The sequence below is a fragment of the Aulonocara sp. 'chitande type north' Nkhata Bay genome, linkage group LG18 (assembly GCF_057382095.1).
Source record: "Aulonocara sp. 'chitande type north' Nkhata Bay isolate Kocher_YH1m ecotype deep benthic linkage group LG18, A_spYH_male_GT1.1, whole genome shotgun sequence".
Classification (NCBI taxonomy): domain Eukaryota; kingdom Metazoa; phylum Chordata; class Actinopteri; order Cichliformes; family Cichlidae; genus Aulonocara; species Aulonocara sp. 'chitande type north' Nkhata Bay.
Genome location: NC_141361.1, coordinates 28,212,345 through 28,233,144, shown reverse-complemented (window position 1 = coordinate 28,233,144; position 20,800 = coordinate 28,212,345). Strand labels below are relative to the sequence as shown.

The 20,800-nt window shown below is 40.9% G+C and overlaps 1 protein-coding gene across 3 annotated transcripts in view; it reads right to left on the bottom strand.

The window, feature by feature from the left end:
- Positions 1-3,698: 3,698 nt before the first annotated feature.
- Positions 3,699-20,800, bottom strand: part of LOC147308852 (MAGUK p55 subfamily member 7-like) — a 31,425-nt gene continuing 14,323 nt past the window's right edge. For all 3 annotated transcript variants that reach the window (XM_086273647.1, XM_086273648.1, XM_086273646.1), the window contains 9 exons: positions 19,970-20,166; positions 19,814-19,872; positions 19,357-19,410; positions 12,358-12,531; positions 9,362-9,442; positions 9,178-9,271; positions 8,940-9,048; positions 5,852-5,995; positions 3,699-3,958 (listed from right to left, as the gene is read on the bottom strand). In XM_086273647.1, coding sequence (XP_086129773.1) covers positions 3,728-3,958; positions 5,852-5,995; positions 8,940-9,048; positions 9,178-9,271; positions 9,362-9,442; positions 12,358-12,531; positions 19,357-19,410; positions 19,814-19,872; positions 19,970-20,166 — 1,143 coding nt within the window. In that variant the 3' untranslated portion in view covers positions 3,699-3,727. The remainder of the gene's footprint in view (positions 3,959-5,851; positions 5,996-8,939; positions 9,049-9,177; positions 9,272-9,361; positions 9,443-12,357; positions 12,532-19,356; positions 19,411-19,813; positions 19,873-19,969; positions 20,167-20,800) is intronic.

Here is a 20,800-nt window from a genome sequence, read left to right as displayed (position 1 = left end):
CCGTCCAATCGCTTCTGTGGAGGGGTCTGTGAGGCAAAGCTTGCAGAGCAGCGGTAGCACCCGACGGTTTGAGCGAGATTGCACATGAAAAGAATATCAGCAAATGCGGTCATTAGATTTACAAGTGAGATTTTTGCTTGGTGTGACTGCAGTCTGTGCTAAGCAGTTCAACATGCCCTCATATTTTCTACATGAGGCACATGATTCATGTGGACCTTGCGGTTTTACCAAAAACCGTGTCAGCAAATAATAGTACATGTTTTACCAAGAGATTCTGGAAATTTATGCGTGTAATTACACGGTTACTTATAACCAGCAAAACCACGGAGCTGTGCCCTGTGATAGGCAGCAAATCCTGCTGTTTTCAGATGGATTTCAGTACAAATTGGCCAATCCACAGAGGCCACACAAACACAAGAAAATGACATTAAACTGTGTGTGTGTAATTATGAGTTTGTATTGCGTCTGGGGTTTAAAGTTTTTAAAGTCTACGTATTTATTTGAGTGTCAGGACTGCATTGCATCCCTTTGCACTGTGAGTAGGGTTAATCCAAAGATAATGCGCATATTTGTTAGTGTGGGTTCCCATTTTTGAGCAACCGGGACTGTAAATAATTATGGAAACTCAGTCTGAAGGAACTCTAACATCATCATTAGTGTAACTAAATGACAACATGTGGGCTCTGAGCCCAGTATTTGAAGACTGGATGGCTCGGCTTAAGCTGTAATTCACGTATGTTTTTCCTCTAAACACTCTTATGTAAGAGTGTTTGGATATACACTGATGACTTTGCCATGCACAATCATAACTTAATAATCTTTAAGCAAACATTTGTGATAAAATGGGGTTTTGGTCATCCTGGCTGCAGTTTAAACTTTGGAAATTGTGGCTAAAATCCAAGTAGCACTTGTTCGGTGTATTAAAGCACTCTAAAAAGTCCCATCCACATTCATAATTCAGGACTATCAGCGGGGGAGGTTGAGTTTCAGTGCTTTCAAAGCTGAAAAACACATGTACCAGAAGCGTCCCCGTTAGGTGCTGTAAATTCCTTGCTCACATTCCTCGGCAGCAGTTGGAAAAGGCTACATGCTATCTCACACCATTTACTCCTGTCCCTCTGTGATATGTTCACCGGCTCAACTGTTGATATTAGCTGGGAACACGCCTACATTTGGCAGCCAGGAGACCTGTAAAAAAATCCAAGTGGAAGGATATATATCTCGCTTTGTTTGGATACTTTGGCACTTGTGTCTGTGTATGTGTCGTGCAGGTTCACAAACTCCAGGCCTATCCAAAGGGACAAACACCCAGTAAAGTGTGAAGCAGAGAAACAGATCGCCAAGCATTCTTTTTATTATTATTATTTCTAATCCGTTTGGTTCAAACAGACAATTATTGATAGTGCTGTCAAATGTTGTAGATTCTGTTGCATGCTGCTGGCGCTGTGTCCTATTTTAGCATTTCAGCATTTTTTAGCTAATTGTTTTAGTTTACAGCCTGCAGTTAGTGGAAATGAAGCAGCTCAAAGTACTCTAATTAGTTAGCAATTAACAATAAACTGACAAATTAAGTTTCTGAAGAGGATGCATTTCCCCGGTACATTCAGACATGGTGCTAACCAAAATCAAAAAACTGTAGCGCCAAGATAAATAGGTAGTGCTAGCATAAAACTTAGTCTATTTCTTCAATTATTATTTCTTCAACGCTAATGATGTTATGCTCTGATGAATGGTAAAATGGTAAATGGCCTGTATTTGTATAGCGCTTTACTAGTCCCTAAGGACCCCCCAAGGCCATGAAGACAAAGCGTTAGCATGTCTGTTGATGCTTGAGCGAACTGACAAACTTGGTGACTAGCTCATGAACGCAGTGTAGCATTTAGCGCCTAAGGAGCTAGCCATTTGCCTCTGGAGTGGTTGGACCCAAAACAGAGCAAAAAAGTTAAGGTGAAAATTCGAATTTGATTGGTTGCAAAATTGTCTTTTTGAGATTTTTGTGTTGCAAAGTTGTTTTGGGTTAATGTCAGCACAAATGAGTCAGCCAAAGACTCTCTAAACCTACAGTATTCTGCAATAAACTAAAAACCTTTCCCTTCCTGCTTTAGGTTTGTGTAAGTATCTCCCATATACTTTTACCATGTGCTTTACTGTGTCGGTTGTTTAAAAGTAATGAACGTTTCCTGCTAACAAACTAGATGTTGTTTAACATTGGTTGTATTTATTGTTACATTCTTCAGATAGACAGCTACACGACTGAGCCAAATTATCCGAGACCAATTGACATCATACTTCTGTGTAATGTTTGAAGTGGGAGCTACTCTGAACATAAAACGGCAGGTTTTCATTGGAGCACTCTGGTGTCTTTAATGGCATCATTATGATCTCAGAGGGTGCCTGCAGATTCTCAGCGGTTTGATGAAATTACACTGCCAGGCTTTGGCTCAGGTTGGGCTTCAGACCTGGCAAGAGTGTCGAGTGTTGTCTTGAGAGTCTGCATTTAAAATAGAAAATAAGAAAGAAAGAAATGCAGACATACCAGTGGATGCATCTATGCTGTCTGCGTCCACTCAGTTATGTTTGACTCTTACAATAAGCTTTCCAAAGACAAATAAATATTTGAGACTCGATGATGCTCCCTTTGCTGCTGCAGCCCGATCGACTACGTCTAGCTTCACTGTGTTTTTAAAGTACAATTTTATATGTTGTCATAACTTCTCTCCGTACGTCTACGAAGGCCTACGTCCCTTGAAAGCCATTACCGTCTCCCCACATCACACTGCTCTCTCTTCCTCGCAAACACGACATGATAGAGCCATTAACACTCCTTCACACCCAATTGAGCACACCATCCAAAAAAGAGGAAGGAAACACCACGGCTGTAGTGAAATGTAGTCATAAAAACATTGGATTACCCGCCATGTGTGAGTGAGAGGAGTAAAATTTGTACCCGACGACCAGCTGTGATGCTCAAATATGAGTATTTGTTAATGGAGTGTCACTAATGGTGAGTTTCTGCCAATTGTTTTTAATTGTCTCAATATGTTTTTGGGTAAAAGACACCTCGTTGTGGTTAATGTTCTATAACAAAGGTGATTTTCAGAATAGAGCACTTAACAATTAGTTATTGGACCTTCTGCACCTTTGGGTCTTTGCAGTATTTGCAGCATTCTGCTGTTCGCAATCATAAAACGGTTTTTCATCTTGCTTCAGCAAAAGTTTATGATTATTATCGTGTTTGTGTCCCTGCTCCATATAGCATGTAGCTGGCAAAAAAAAGCCTCCCTGACTGCTACTAATAATATTTCTCTGGTGTACATTACAGTTAATTGAAGTGCAGCAGCTGTCAGAATAATTACATGCTGATGTTTGCGACTTGGCAGGGAGGCATTACACTCAGCCACAAGCTCTGGAGAGTTTCCTTTTTTCCCCCCTTCTTCTTGTTCTTCTTCTGCAAACTGAAATGTTTTCACCCAAATGCCAACAGAAAAGCAGGAGCAGAGACAGATGGAGGGAGAGAGAGATGGAGAGAAGTGGAGAAATGGATTCTGCCTAACTGGATGCGCACAAAAGACAATATGGAAAACTTTAGAAATCGCAGCTTTTGTTTAGCCCAGGATTAAAATATGAAATTCAGTCTTCCATGTTGTTTGTTCTAAAATGACACATTACATACAGCTATGTTATATTTTTATTAATTTGTTTTTCTTACTAACTTCATATATAAATCTCAAATCCAGCTGGGCAGATGACTACAGCTTCTCCGTGCTTTTGTTGGTGAGGAGAAGCTCCACTCTGTGGGCACCCACTGGACCCGTGCCTCCTGAATCTTCTCGAGGTCTGACCTCAGCTCTCTGAACGCAGAGGCGATATCTCCATTAACAATCACCTTGTCAAACAGGTGACCGTACTGGCGCTCCATGTTTTCAGCTAAGTCAATCATGTCCTCAAAATCCGCCTCCTGTGAAAGGAAAATAGCGTCACCAGTATCCATCAGGCAACAAAGATTCTATCCCTAGATGGAGTGGTGTACAGTGTTGTGCAAAATGACTGCTCATTTCTTTATATTTTGTCAGGAGAATGGGAGATAGGTGCAGTAATGTACTGAAATGTGTAAACATAAATGGAAGTACTGGCAAAATCAGTTTGTGCAGTTGAAAGTCAATATTTGATATGACCACCTTTATTCTTCAACACAGCCTAAACTCCCTTAGGCAGCTTTCTTGTCATTTCTCTCAGTAGTCTTCAGAAATAGTTCTCCAGGCTTCTTGAAGGACATTCAAAGCTCTTCTTTGGATGGATGTTGGCTACCTTTTGTTGCCTTCTCTATCAAGATGCTCCCACACTGCTTCAATAAATTTGAGGTCCAGCCTCTGGGAAAGCCATTGTATGTTTTTCTATCCAGGTGTGACTTTACTGCATTGGCAGTGTGTTTGGGATCACTGTGGTGCTGAGAAATGAAGCTGTTGCTAAACAGATGCTTTCCAAAAGTTACTGCATCATACAAATCTGACGGTTCTGTGCTCATAATTCCGTCAATTTTGACAAAATCTTCAGTACTAGTGGCTAAACCCACAAACCATGACAGAGCCTGCACTGTGTTTTACAGCTGTAGCTCAACTTACCTCTCTCCTGACCTCCTCTGTCTAATATTGATGACGATTTTAACCAAAAACTTCACACTGAGATGTCTGATGAGGTTTCAGTAAACAGTATATGGATCAACTCAAAGGCCTTTTCTGGCTTTCAGATACAGATCAACAGTTGTATATATTTTTTTAGGCTTGTCACTTCTTCTTTTGTTCTCCACTTGTCCAGTCTTTTGCAGACATACAAAAATTATGCCGGGATATGACAAGTTGTCGGCTAAGGCACAAGAAGCCTTTTCACGCAAGTTGAAAACACAGCCCTTTGAGACGAGCCTCAACTCTGAATGGACAGTACCAAAAACTTACTGCAACACAGCTGCGTCACCTTGTGGGTTTGATAAAGGCAACCTGGGCACATGTGGCCAAACAATGAATCTGAACTCAGATGGGCATTTTTAAAGTTACTTAGCATGTTTTGATTCCGCTGTGCCCCATCAACTTCAGATGCTTCAGTTTTAAACTCCTAGGACCTGCGTCCAGATTTGTGGACATCACATTTTGGGTTGTCTAGAACAAAATACTAAATTTTGCTCTACAACGGCCTGATATCCACTTACGAGGACATTATACTGCTACTGTCCTATTGAAATTTAAAGCGAATGTCCTCTTATGTGGATCTCATTTTTCTCAGAAACAAAAATCAGGTAAAAAAATAAATAAATCATGTAATTCTTTGTTTTTACATTCATCAGATCCCAGTCAGCCCAAATAGCAAAGAGAGATTAAAAATGCATGCTGTGAAGAATTCGGGTCTTAGGAGGTTAAAGTGAGCAGGTACTCAACAGAACAATATAAAATGCACAGACTCTTCAGTCTACATCAATTTGGTGAATAATTTAAGTTTGTTTCCCTATTTAATGTGATTCCTTGCTATCGCCTATTTATTGTTACAGGTTTTTGTTTGTGTTTTCTTTTAGTTTTTCCCCCATTTAAATCATGATCAATATCACACATAAGCTGAAACTTTTATCTCTGACACAAATACGCTTCCTTAGATGTTATCTTATTGGAGAAGGAGCCAATCAGAAAGCAGTTTTGTAACTTCCCATGTCTTCTAAATGCAAACCACAGGGCCAGTGTAAACTAAGGTGTGTGTTAGTTAGGGGTGTGTGCCACAATGTTTGTCCTCATACTGTCATGTCGTTACATGGAACAGGAACCTTAGTTCACCATGCAATTGCTGGACTGTGTGTGTTTTTTCTTACTGAAAAGATCCTGACTTGGTTAATATCCTCTTCATCGCAGACAAATTTAGCTCTCCGTCTGGTGAGGCGTAGCTCCTCTATGCGCGGTGGCTTGACAAACACCACGTATGGTTTAAATTCAGACGTGTACACACGCTTTATTTTCTGTTGGAACAAAAGAGGATTAGATTAGTTGAAGACAGAAGGCAAGTATCTGTAATAAAATATGTTGTCTAAACAATACACATGTGTTTTCTGAAGACTGGGCCACAGCTTCGGATTCTGTTTGGCAGAAAAAAACACAAAATCATAACTTTATCCAACTCCCATGATGTAAAGCTACTACTGTTACTTCAACTGTGGCAAAGTAATTACTTGTGAGAGCTTAGAAACTGTTGTTTTTTTCCTAGAAGAACCATTGTCTCGTGTGTCTCACCATCTCATGTGGAGCCGAGTAGAAATCTTACTTTAACTGTTCACTTATTTCCCATTTAACCAAGCAGAAACGTTGCTATCCGATATAAAACCGGATTAAAATGAGCAGTGTGACACAGCGTATAATTAAAAGGTTTGTCCAAAGGTCCAAAGGCTTTTACAAACCATCAAGGTCAAGGTCAAGTTTATTGGTATAGGACATTTAAAACAACCACGGTTGACCAAAGTGCTTCACAGGCTTTCAATAACAACAAACAAAATAATTACAAGATGTCTAGATTTAGCTCGACATGAAGGCCAGAGAGTAGAAATGAGTCCTGAGGAATGACTTGAATGTAGCAACTGTTTGGTCAGTTCTAATATGAAATAATAAGGCATTCCAGAGACTCAGGGACACAATTTGAGAGCTCTGTGTCCACTATTTTTAAAGGCTAAATCTCGGACTATTGAGGATAATCTGAGTAGAAGACCTCAGTGCTCTGACAGGAGTATGAGCATGAATAAGATCAGACAAAGACAGTGGTGCCAGCCCAATTAGAAACTTAAAAATGATCAATAAAATGTTACAATTAAACCTAAAGTTGACAGAACTCAAATGGAGTGAAGCTAAAATTGGAGTAATATGTTCATGTTTTTGTGTTCCATTTCTTTCCTACATACAAAGAATAACAATAATACAGTCAATACAATACAATAATAAGAGCATGTATGACTCTGAGTCATAAGAAAGGCAAGGCTGCACTTTGGCCAATAATCTCCGCTGGTAAAAGAAGCAGTTTTATCACAGAAATAATCTGTTTATCCAAGTTTAAAGAGCTGTCAACACCCAAGTTTTTAACAGATTGATAAATGAACGACCCATAAGCCCCTTTTCCATTAGTACCTACTCGGATTGACTCGGCACGGTTCGCCAGGGTTTTCAGGGCTTTCCAATAAGTCATAGTACCAGGTACTAAAATAGTACCTGCTTGGCCGCAGTTAAAAGCAATCCAAGCAGGTACTAAAATGTGACGTCGTCAGACTGCCATGCTACCGATTGACTGGTCACTGGCATCACTTGATGAGTCACAAGAGTGTCTCATTCACAAAGATCAAAACTGCCATTTTTGAAACCAGGAAACGAGGGAAATGGCTACAAAAAACAACGCCCCGGCTCCCGAGTCCGACGAGAAGCAACAGAATACCAGGTATATTGTTGGCTCGACGTCCACTTTGGTTTAGCCTTCCGCATCGCATACTAATTACGTCACGGGATGCTCTGCAGTGTTGCTTTGACGACAACCATGGACATTAGATAGTACTGGATTGTAATGGAAAACCAGTCGATGCAAGTCAGGTCAATCCGAGCAGTGAGAGTAGTGAGAGAGCCAACACAGAGGAAACACAGTCCTACAGCTGCTCACCACAACCAAACATAACAATCTCTGTTTTCATTTCTGTTCATTAAAATTAAGAAAATTAATGTTTAACCAATTCTTTAAGGCAGTCGAACTAAACTTAATGAATTGGGGTCATTAGATTTCACAGGGGAAAAAAAATCAAGATGTTATCAGCAAAACAATGAAAGGATCGGTTAAATTTCTCAAAAAATAATAATAATTTTTAGCTCACTGACATGTGTAACCCAATAGGATTAGGGACAGGATAAAGTGTCAGTCTCTAAGGTTGACAGAAAGAACTGTAGAAAGAAATGACAAAAACTGCACTGCCTCAAATTCCCAAACATTTCCAAATGTTAACCTCAGAGTAAAAACATGTTAGCACTCTGGTTCAAAAACAGTTTTGGCCTGATCGCTAATTTCCCCCTTTATGATAACTTTTTGTGGGATTATTATTTATTTATTTGTACCCCTTAGATGGCTCAAAGTTCATTTTTAAGTGGGGAATGATTATTTTTAAAAGAGGGGCAGTAAAAGCCTGCTTGGTGACCTTGTTTGGTTTTAGTGCCTATATGACCAAAGAATAATAAAGTTGTACTAGCAGTTTGCCCAAGTTATCCGTGTTTAGCAAATATCTGTTCTTGTGCAGTGTACCCATGCTGTCACTTTGCCCACTAAACTTGGTGGTGTTAACTGAAAACTTCCCTGCACCCCACCCTCGGTATAATTACATGTTCAAAATGTTCTGGCTCCCAGAAAACAAGCTGTGAATGTCAGGCTTCAAAGTGGGACTTCAAAGATCTACAGATGATGTCCTGTTGGATAATGCTCATCTCTTATATACAGTCTATGATTTTATCCCATTTTTCCCTCCACAAATTTGGACTGCCCTCATATCCTAAAGCTAACTTGGGGAGAAGTCCACACAGGAATGTTCTTCTTCTGATAGAAGCAGAGTACTCAGTCCTTATTTGTTGCTTTAAACTGCAGGGTTTAAAAAGTGAGGAGGCTCATGCTATTGCTCCACAGATCATGCAAAAAAGCAAGTACAGTGTGATCCCTCACTGGCTTCCCAGCATAACTAAAATAAAAAACTAAACCCTTGTGGTGACACATGGGACTTGGAAACTTTACTTTTATTAGTTCAACGTGAAAAGGCCACAGGACAAAAACCGAACTGTAAATTTCCATTTCTGAAAAAGGTGCTGGCTCACAATGAATGATTATTTAGTATGAAGAATCAGCGTGAACTGTTTATTAGGGACACATGACTTTTTGGATGGCACAATGCTTACACTGGGGTGAACATCCAGGAGGCAGACCTTGCCCTCTGCCATCACTCTGTGCACAGAGTCTAGACTCGTTCCATAGTAGTGACCTCTGTAACTCCCATACTCAATAAGCCTGGAGGCAGAAAGCATCAGGGACAGGAACAGACATGAAAACAATTAAAACGGCAGAGTAGACAGAGTGAGTGGACAAAATGCAAGCGAGATTATTTTAATACCATGGGAACACATGCTAATGGAGTACCTGTGACTCAGAATGAGCTCTTCAAACATGTGGACTGACACAAAATGATAATCCACACCTTCGCTTTCCTGCCTTTTCTTCTCCCGTGTGGTGTCTGTAAGAGAAGAGCACGGCAGGCGGGAGATGAAACGCATTTTAGCGTGCAGGAGATGACAGTCGAGGAACTCGAAAGCGTCTGTCTTACGGGGTACGGTGACGCCATAGCGGTCGGGGTCGGAGATCAGCAGCCTCCTCTTCAGTTCATTAACGCCAACGCCGCTGGGCCCTCGAGACAATTTTCAAAACACAGTGTTCTCCATGTGGGTATTCATTCCAAGTATCACTAATGTGTACTAATGTTTTCCTCAACACAAGCCCAACATCAAATGACGCATCTGTCTTTACCATCAGAGAGGGAGCGACAGTCAGACAGAGCTCTGATTTCAGTCAGATTTTCAGCGTCTGTCTGCGCCCCCCCCCATCGAACGTTTAACGCTCCTATACCCTCTGGAAAATACATAGGATTGCACTTAAATGTGACATCTGCAAAGCCACGCAGTATCAATGTCATTATAGTGTAGGATGCACAGGATGAAGCGCACACACAGACACACTCGTGCTGTAGCATCTGGGATTTTCTTCTAGAGCAGGTTTCGGCAGCCCCAGATTGCATCAGACTCTAATGGAGCTCTGTCTGAAAGTGGGATTCCTGACATACCTGCCTTTTCCATCACTGGGTTGCATGAGCTTGATGCATTACAAAATATCAGGTTTATGGACTCTCCGCTCTTACACTTCTAATGCGTTTCACAGCTGCCGCACAGAACCGGAGAGGAGCATCATCGGGCTTTGTGGACGCTTTCCTTTTCAAGAGTTACACGATCTGTGGGCGCTTTAAGTGGCTGGCAGTCACTTTCACCAACTTCCCTGGGGCATAGGGGTCTATTGTTTCATTCAAAGTGCATATGCAGTGCAAACTGAAAGGATATATTTCAAACCTGGTCAAACATCATCCAGCTGGTCCTGGTTTAGTGATCCAAGGTTTTGGTTTTCCCGTCTATAACTTTCATTGCCAATAAGCTATATATTCTTAATGATGACCTCCGGTCAATGAAGAACCCTCACAGCAGACAGTAAAACGTAATCCTGAGTCGGGGTTAGCTCCAACTCAATTAAAGAGGTCTAAATCTAAATCCAAGCCGTCTTAACTGTTCCAAGTTGATGATGGAGCACTTGGCTGACATTATGAGGGATCGTCTCCACCATCCATCTCTTTCTCTCCATTCTTTTATTTATTTTTTTATCTATTCTCTATCTGGTATTGTTTTTGCACCTCTTCAGCTCTTTGTGTTTCTCGCTTCTCTTTTCTTTATCGCTTTTTCCGTCTCTTCGCTTCTCGTCTGCCCTCCGTTCTCCTCAGTCACAGGCGACCTACAGTTGTATCGTAATATGACATTAAAAAGACCTTCAGCGGGGCTCAATCTAAAATTCCCTGGGGAGAGATAGAGCTCAGAAATACATAGAGCAGGCCTGCCGGGCTGGCAGAGAAGCAAATCTGAGGTGGGCCGCTAGGTAACTTAAGAGGGCACGGTATATTCTGACTTTGGGTTTTCTGACAGTGTTTACGTGTTTCTGAAGGGAAAGGACTGTTTTTGCGCTCATGAGTGGGAACATAAATCTTCATTAACGCATTGGTTTTTCTTTTGATCAACAACATTTTCAATAATACCGTGCTTTACGTAAATGGGACTCTGGCATTTCTGAAATTTTTGCAAGGGCTAAAAAAAGGGAAGCTACAGGATGATATAAAACAGAATATAACTGACTAATACACCTTAAACTGCACGGAAATATTTGTGCTGTTATCTCCATCATCTCACTGGCACATTATTTAACTCTCTCTCTTATTTTTTTTTACAAGTTTATGGCATTTTTTGATAAAATTACTCTCCACACAGCGTGGGTGTGTTCAGGGTGGATATTGCACACACAGAGATAAGTCTTGTACACCCAGGGGAATCAGCTGGACATTAATGTGCCAGTGAAAACTACAAAAAAAAAAACAAAACTATGACAGCATTTTTTTAAAAACTCATTGTTTTTCATCATCATTAAAAAATGCAATGCTTTTTCCTTTTTCTTTAAAGTAGCAAAAACTCCCTGTTGACTTTAATCATTTACTAAACATCATCTTAGAAAAAAAAATCAGCAATCAGCCCAGAGGCTGTTTTGTCCAAGACAGGAATGTCAGTGAATCATATAAATCATAATCATATAGCCACTGCTCCCTAATCCTTTCTTTTCTATTCCACTAAGAAAAGCATAATTTTCCTGCCTAGTTCATCATACAAGTGCTCGTCATAAAAATTACATTTGACAGAGATTTTAGTTTTTAATGAGGTATTGGACTTGGATAGCGCTACAAAATCTGAATGAAATATTTTTTTGAGTTTTGACTCTCCTAACCCACCTAAGTGTGTCCAAATTCAGGGGCTCCATCCCTCAAAGGACACAAAGGAAGGTTGAGAAGGCCGGAAGTGAGTGGCTGATAAATTAGACCAGGGGTAGGCAACTCCAGGCCTCAAGGGCCGGTGTCCTGCAGGTTTTAGATATCACCCTGGGTCAACACACCTGAATCAAATGATTAGTTCAGTACCAGGCCTCTGGAGAATTTCAAGACATGTTGAGGAGGTAATTTAGCCATTTGAATCAGCTCCTTTTTGGGTCAAGGACACATCTAAAACCTGCAGGACCTTGAGGCCTGGAGTTGCTCACCCCTGAATTGGACAAAATGTAACTTTCTAAGATTCTTTGTTAATTTAATATTTGGAACAGTTGGATATTTAAATGCAATAAAACCCAATGCTGACTTTAAAAGTTTATCCCTGGACTGCTTTGCTTGGACCATCTGCCATTTTTCTTTTCCAAAAAATGTTTTACAACCACCAATGCACAATAAATCTTGGGATAGAGTGGGTTGAAAAGGATTCGCCTGATGCATCTTTCAAATCCCAGGGAAAGGAGGACACATTTGTAGGCCTCGGCTGGAGGAGCCTTCGAATTTGGACAGCCTTCGTTGCCTTGCTTTGACGTAAGAAGCCATCAATTGTGGCCTTCAAAGGATGGAGCCTCATATCGCTCCCCTAAAACGTCTTAAAAATACCCCCCCATACACTTTTTTGTTTTTTTGATCATACATACCAACCAGGATGACCACTCGATGTCTGTCCTTTGGCTCCCTGTGGTAGGGGATCACCTCTATGTAGGTAGGTGGACAAATTGAGCTGTGTACCCCGGCGCTCCATCTCCTGAACCGAGCAGCTTCTTTGGCCCAGCTGCTCTTTCTACCGAGTCGGAAACTCCTTCTTAACCCAGCTGGCAAAGAGACACAGGGACTCTTCAGTAAGGTGTATAACTGGAAAGGTAGCTGTAGATATATGGCAGTCCTAAAAACTTGGGTTAGTTCATTTGAGGCAGGGCTACAAAGCCTCTGGTGTGTACAGTTATGTATATGTGCAAGCAAACCAACACGGCAACATTTGGAGCAATATTTCTCATCACGTTGAAAACATTAACTCTCAGTTTGGCTCTGTTATTAGTGTTAGCCACGTATTCTTGAGGGAAAGATCTGTGTTTAGGGCTTTTTTGGTGGAAGTGAATCATAACACTAAAGCTGTGCTTTATAAAATTAAAGAAGTAGCATAAAGGTTTTTATGGCTAAGTCTGTTGATCATACTGTTTCATCATCTGTGTGTTTCCTTTCATACACATCATTGAATCCATTGAATCCAAAATCTTCTAAAACATTTCTGTCGCTCCCTCTTTTTTTTTGCTTAAAGACGACAACATTACTAGTTATTTCTCAAGTCTGAAGAATTTTTATGTTGAGCACATTTTCACACATTAATAGTCAGCAGAGTTGCGTAAGCCTTGATTTAATCTAGGCTTAATTGACCTGCATCTGGATTTTGCTCTCGTTTTGGTAAAAAAGGCAAAGACCAGAACTCTTGTTTTATACAGTGGAAAGGGAAAAGCATTGAGAATTATTAAGGACAAGAGAAAACAATTCAAGAAACCATCTGGTGTCAACTGCTCTCCTGAGCAGCACACGTCTTATTTAAGAGACAATAATTCAGTCTGTCACGCGTCACTGCTGTCCAGCCTCTGCCATGCGACTGTGGTCGGGCCGGGCTTGGCAGACTTGCTTTCTTTCATGATGTTAACTAAGTGATGGTGCCAAGCCCTCTCTGACGTCAACCATAATTTCACTTTGTAAGCATGTCTATCCATTTCCTCTCCAGGCTTCATTCTGAGAAACATACCAATATGATTTCAAGCTTTTGTTTACACTGGATTTAAAATGATGAGCTCTCTCAAATATGCGGGTTATACAAACTGTATAAAAAATAATTTTACAAAGCAAAAAAACAAATCTTATTTCCTAAAATCAAATGCGCTCTGCACAAAGCCATCTTGTATTTGTCAGTCTTAAATCATTCTGGCAGGCAAATTATCATCGGTGACTGAAAATGCTCCCAGCCCCACATTTGTTGAGATACTAAAACATATTTCAGATTTACTGATCAGTGTGATGTGACGGGAAAGGAGTGATAAGGCCGAGTAACAGGCCAGCGTACAACATGCTGTGAGCTGGGCCTGAGCTCTTCATGTCAATGTGGTCAGTGTAAAAGAGTTGTGTCTGTAGCATCACAGCCCTCCAACAATACAGTGAGATCATTAGGTGGCACTGAATGATTCAGTGTTAGCAATTAAGGAAACTGAATGACAGGACTGGTAGATTCCTGGTTTGGGACTTCTCCACTGAGGAACCATTTGTTTGTTTGTGACTCAAGAATAAAACATGGACTTAGCTTCCAGGTCAGAAAAACAAAGTCAATGCTGAAGTGCCTTAGATCTCCAACCACAGATGTTGCCATCTGGTGGCGATGGCTGTGGTTGGATGTATTGGAAAACAGCTTTCTGTGTCAGTTACTCATTATGTGTCATGTTGAATATTAAATTAAGTCTGTTTTGTAAATTTTGGTCATTTGGTCATACCATATTTCATAATAAAAGATTATGAAAGCTGGTAACAACTTTCAATTCAGTTCAGTTCAATTCAATTTGACTTTTATAGCACCAAATCAAACAGTTAACTCAAGGCGCTTGTGACTGACAAGTAATAGACACACAAACTATGGTTAAAAATAGCTTTTTCCACATATTTGTCATTTAACAAGAGAAAATATGACAAATGAAAAGCATCTCCATATATTTCAGAGCTTTTACTTCAGGGCAGAGATTACTGCTGCTGTTCGTACTATTTAAAAAGGCAGAGATTGGGCCTTTATCTGAGCCATGGTCTGAGTAACCCCTGCCTTTCTATTCTAAATGGTAAATGGACTGGTTCTTATAGAGCACTCTTCTACTCTACAGTGGCTTGCAGAAGTATTCGGCCCCTTTGAACTTTTCCACATTTTGTCACATTACAGCCACAAACATGAATTAATTTTATTGGAATTCCACGTGAAAGACCAACACAAAGTGGTGTACACGTGAGAAGTGGAACGAAAATCATACACGATTCCAAACATTTTTTACTAGAGACTGAAATCCTTGCCCATTCTTCTTTACAAAACAGCTCCAGCTCAGTCAGATTAGATGGACAGCGCTTGTGAACAGCAGTTTTCAGATCTTGCCACAGATTCTCGATTGGATTTAGATCTGGGCCCTATTTCAGGAAGCCGGTTTAGAAAACTCAGAGTTAAAAATGATACACGGGGTTGAGTAACCCCGAAGTGTCCAACTCGGAATATTCGGTTTCAGAAAGGCTGATAACAATTAGTTCAATCAACGCGGAGTTGCTTTAACCCCAAGTTAAGCGCGCGCACGAGGATACATAAAGCCCTGATTAGTGGAGCACAGATTAAGCGAGTCACCATGGAGACGGAGGGAAAGAAGGCGCGGTCAATGTATCTTACAGCGCTTGAGGCCGAAATTCTGATGGCAGCATATGCAGATAACATGCAAATTTTGCGGGAAAAAAGTAACACAGCCTCAGCTGCAAAAGAAAGGGAGCATGCATGGCAAAACATAGCCGACAGAGTCAATGCGTGAGTGTTAATTTAAACATTGATCTAGGGATTTCCCACCCATTTAACACATTATTTTATTTTATTTTATTTTATTTTTTATTTCATACATTTTATTTTGTGACATGATGTGAGCGCAGGTGCAACCCAACAGGCCCCAAACGTTCCTGGCAGCAAGTAAAAATGAAATATAAAAATATAGTCCAAACAGGTAAGGTGTAATTGTATTATGAGCCATAGTGCTTGGTCTGTTTGTCCGATGTAAATCAATTGCAGTTAGAGGCTACATTAATTTCCCCTCTGTAAGCACTTATTGAAATTATCTGAGCACATTACAAGTACATATTTGCTTACTCTGTATGCTCAAATGTGACCCGTTATGGCCACTAGAAAAAAAGTGGAGGCCCGAAAAACAGGTGGGGGTCCTCCACCACCACCACTCACAGAGGCTGAGTAGTTGGCTTCCACATTTGTGATAATGTTGGCAGCATCACATATGATCTTCACAGTGCAGAGAACACAAATTAGCATCCATTACTATAATGAAATAATTTGTTAGTTTGAAATGCTACAGGGAACTATGTACCTGTACATTAATGCTGTGGAAAGACTTCCTGTTAACATAGTCTCCTTCATTTACTGAAGGAGCAATGATTGGAATGTGAGTGCCATCTGTACAGCCAATCACGCCTGGGAACCCTGAAAATAAATGTGCAATTTAAGTAGTAGTTCAAATATCACCACATCATAAATTAAGTTTTGTTCATCCTGATACCTGCAATTTTGTGGAATCCCTCTTTGATAAATCTTGTGGGTCTATGACCGGGGAACACCACAAACCAGTACAGGAGACGTTTCAGTGCAACTGTAACATTCCTGACTGCCCGACAGACGGTAGCCTTGGAAACGTGCTCAGCGTCACCAATATTATACAGAAAGCTCCCGTTTGCAAAAAACCGAAGTGCAATACAAATAATATGTACAGAACTGAGAGGATGTCCGCGATGTGTCACATGAGCAATATTAGGCCTGAGGATGTTATTCAAATCAATTATAGATTGTGCTGAAAAACGGTAATGTTCACACAGGAAATCATCAGGAAATGATAAGATGTCCAAACGCGCTCTAATCACTCTCTCCCGGCGGAGAGCTCTGCGGAGAATTTGGGCTTCAACATCTACTGGCTCTTCAAGGAAGGAACACGCCATGTCTGACACTTCCTACAGTCAGGTTTCTGACAAAGAGGCGGAGAAGGTCAGGGTTAGTTGAAGTAAACCTGCTAGGGGGCAGGTTAGCTTCACGGAGTGTGTCGTCATAGTAACTCACTCAGAATTAATCTAAACTCGCTTTGTGAAACCGAAAACCCAGAGTTTTCGTTAACTCAGGGTATACTTACTCAGAGTTTGCACTAAACCGGCTTTCTGAAACAGGGCCCTGGACTTTGACTGGGCCATTCTGACACATGGATATGTTTTGTTTTAAACCATCCCATTGTTGCCCTGGCTTTATGTTTAGGGTCGTTGTCCTGCTGGAAGGTGAACCTCCGCCCCAGTCTCAAGTCTTTTGCAGACTCCAAGAGGTTTTTTTTCCAAGATTTCCCTGTATTTGGCTCCATCCATCTTCCCATCAACTCCGACCAGCTTCCCTGTCCCTGCTGAAGAGAAGCACCCCCAGAGCATGATGCTGCCACCACCATATTTGACAGTGGGGATGGTGTGTTCAGAGTGATGTGCAGTGATAGTTTTCCGCCACACATAGCGTTTTGCATTGAGGACAAAAATTTCCATTTTGGTCTCATCTGACCAGAGCAGCTTCTTCCACATGTTTGCTGTGTCCCCCACATGGCTTGTGGCAAACTGCAAACGGGACATCTTATGGTATTCTGTTAACAATGGCTTTCTTCTTGCCACTCTTCCATAAAGGCCAACTTTGTGCAGTGCACGACTAATAGTAAGAATAAAATGATAAACCAATATGAAGAAGTTGAAAATAATAGAATTTAATTGTAGAAAAATGATCCTTTTAGTTTGATATTTAGTGGTATTGCTCATTGTTGAGTATATTGTTCTGTTTGGTTTGTTTTTTGTTATGTGCAGAATATTGTCAGAGTGTAATTTTGGTTGCCTACTTGTATTATCACAGATAGGGGGCAGGTGTCAATAAGAATTTATTCTTCTTCCTGCTCCTTTTCATGCATGGAAACAGTGTTACTTTAATTGAAAGGAAGGTTGTGTATGGGAAATGAATTACTGCTGTACCACGTGTGAAACAATAAATAAATAAATAAATAAATAAATAGTTGTCCTATGGACAGATTTCCCCCACCTGAGCTGTAGATCTCTGCAGCTCGTTTAGAGTCACCATGGGCCTCTTGGCTGCATTTCTGATCAGTGCTCTCCTTGTTCGGCCTGTGAGTTTAGGTGGACGGCCTTGTCTTGGTAGGTTTACAGTTGTGCCATACTCCTTCCATTTCTGAATGATCGCTTGAACAGTGCTCCGTGGGATGTTCTAGGCTTGGGAAATCTTTTTGTAGCCTAAGCATGCTTTAAATTTCTTAATAACTTTATCCCTGACCTGTCTGGTGTGTTCTTTGGACTTCATGGTGTTGTTGCTCCTAATATTCTCTTAGACAACCTCTGAGGCCGTCATAGGGCAGTTGTGGAGCTGTTTTGCAAAGAAGAATGGGCAAGAATTTCAGTCTCTAGATGTGCAAAGCTGGTAGAGACAAACCCTAAAAGACTGGCAGCTGTAATTGCAGCAAAAGGTGGTTCTGCAAAGTATTGACTCAGGGGGCTGAATAATTACGCACACCCCACTTTTCAGTTATTTATTTGTAAAAAATGTTTGGGATCATGTATGATTTTCGTTCCACTTCTCACGTGTACACCACTTTGTATTGGTCTTTCATGTGGAATTCCAATAAAATTGATTCACACACATTCATACTTCGCTGGATGCATCGGGGAGCAGCATGGGGTTAGTATCCCGCCCAAGGATATTTGGCATGCAGACTGGGATTGAACCTTCCAGTTAGTAGGTGACTGGCTCTACCACCTGAGCTACAGCCAACCCCCTTACTATTGTTTTGTATATATTCCTCTTGACTGCTTATATTTCTTCTGCTTATAAGAAGCCAGAGTACCTGAAGAGAACCCATGCACACACTGGGGAGAACATGCACAGTAAACACCACACAGACTGGATTTGAACCCCCGGACCTTCTTGCTGTGAGTCATCAGTGCTAACCGTGATGCCACTTTATAATAGTTGTTTCAAAATAAGCTTTACTCACTGCCTTTGTGACAGAATCGGTTCAAGAAAATGTGCCATGGATCATTATTTTGCCATGACATACACACACGCAGTCAGACTTGAGTTAAATGGATACACAGTACTCTACTAACACCCTTTACAAAGCTCTTTAGTAAGTTGTATGACTACATATTTCAAAGTTGCAACACAGTACTGTTGTAATAGAATCTCTCTGCAGTCAGACAGACCCACCTGCCTACCTACCAAAATACCTCAGCTGCTTCTCTGATTGATGCATGCAGGATCTTGATGCATGCAGCACTAAGGATGTACATGCAAAATAAAGAGTCTGAAGCTCTGTCCTCAGGTGGAATCTGGCCTCAGATAAGATGAAATGCACATTATTAACTGTACACGACTCTTTGAATTGATATTGTGCAATATCTGTAATTACCTTTCCTTTTACAGACGAAAGGAGCCTTTTTACAATCAGCCACAAGTGCACTTCCCCATATGAACATCCTGCACTGCTCACATGCACACATGCAAATACACACAAGACATTATTTCCAATCCATGAGATCAAGACAAATGGGATAAACTGTGCAGCTGAAACCACATTTGCTGTTATATTCCTTTCCTCTAAATCTACAAACCACAGAACTACATCACCAAATGAACTGGTTTGTACGGCAAAATACAACTAGGGTCTCCTTTTTTGGTTTTTATTACAGAGTTTAAATATGTGTGTTTTTGTGATCGTTCAGGTTGAAATGTCCCTGAGTTATATTTTGGAGTAGCAGTCTGGCCCCTTTTCCATTAGTGGGATTTGAGTGGGACAAGTCAAACATCTTACCAACATGGATCCCTGTTATAGCTCTATAGTCTGCATCCTCCGTGACTGGAAAAACTGGAAGAGAGAGGAGAAAGGAAATCACAGATAAAAAAGGAGAACCATTAACAACCATTAACAAAGCTTTAATCTTCGAAATTAAAAGGTAAAGCACGCTCAAGTCGACCAGTTTGGTTTTAGACGTTACATCTTAGGTACAAACAGAAAACCCCAAACCAAAACCCAAAACATACTCATTACATCATGACAATTATTCTGAAGGTAAGGTTTCGAAAGCATATGGTAACTGACAGTACCTTCCCCCTCCTCTATGAAGCATGTGGACAAAACAATCGAAGTTAGTACAAGAGGAGGGTGGCCGGGGTCACCCTGACCATTAACCATGACCTTCAATAGCTTAATAGAAAACGTTTTATACTTTTCGCGTGTGGTGAGTTTATGGGCCAAAGGGGTGCATCACCTGGTGGCTTGACTCTTTGAGGCTGGAACAGAGCTTTGGGTCGCTGTAGAGCGACTCTTCTGTAGTAAGCCAAAAAAAAGAAAGGCAGAATGAAAGCAGGATAGGTGTGTCCATTCAGAATTTTAAAGTCAAGTGACTTAAAAGCAGGAAAAAGACCTTTCATGCAGCTCCTTCGAGGGGATGAGCCCAGCTCCACCGTTGCTGTCCTCGAGGTGACAGGCCTGCCACCAGGTGTCATCCTCCATGCTAACAATCTGGAGGACGTCACCCCTTTTAAAGGTGAGTGCAGCGTCCTTGCATGGAATGCTAGGATCTTGATTGGGATCATAGTCAAACAGAGCTCGCACAAACAGCTGAGGAAAGAAAACTATGGCATTATACAGCCTTCAAGCAGACAAACTGGTGAAAGGAAAACACACAATGCCTTTTTTCATTTATTTATTCACATTTCTGTTTTTCCACAGCAGCTTCACGAACTTCTGTATTCTGGTAATGGACTGCGCTGGTGTTTCTTCGCATATGTCGGTGTCAGTTTTGAGAAATGACCACAATCACTGAAAATAATTTGTCTTAATCCATTGCAAATGCTCTCTAGCTGCTCTAACAGTTTCCAGCTTGGACATACACTCTGTGTGGTGAAGATGGCCTACAATTAGTTCTAGCTAAGATTGTTGAACTTGAATTTTTCCACATAAGATAGGGATTCATTGTTGATGTTAAATTGAGTCAGTACAGTTTAAACGTTTAAATGATAAAAAGCTGTAAGTTGTAATGACGTTAGCATCTTATCCTTGATGGTCTGATCTGTGCTTACTTCTTGAGAACCCTGCAGCAGCAGTGACAGCATTGTGGCAGAAACACAAAATATAACCCAACACACGAGATATCGCTGATTTCATACATTTTTTACTGAAACCAGGTGGACAGTTTTCTCCATGCAGCCGCATCGCATGCTAATGTCCATGCACAACGCACACTAGCATGAGT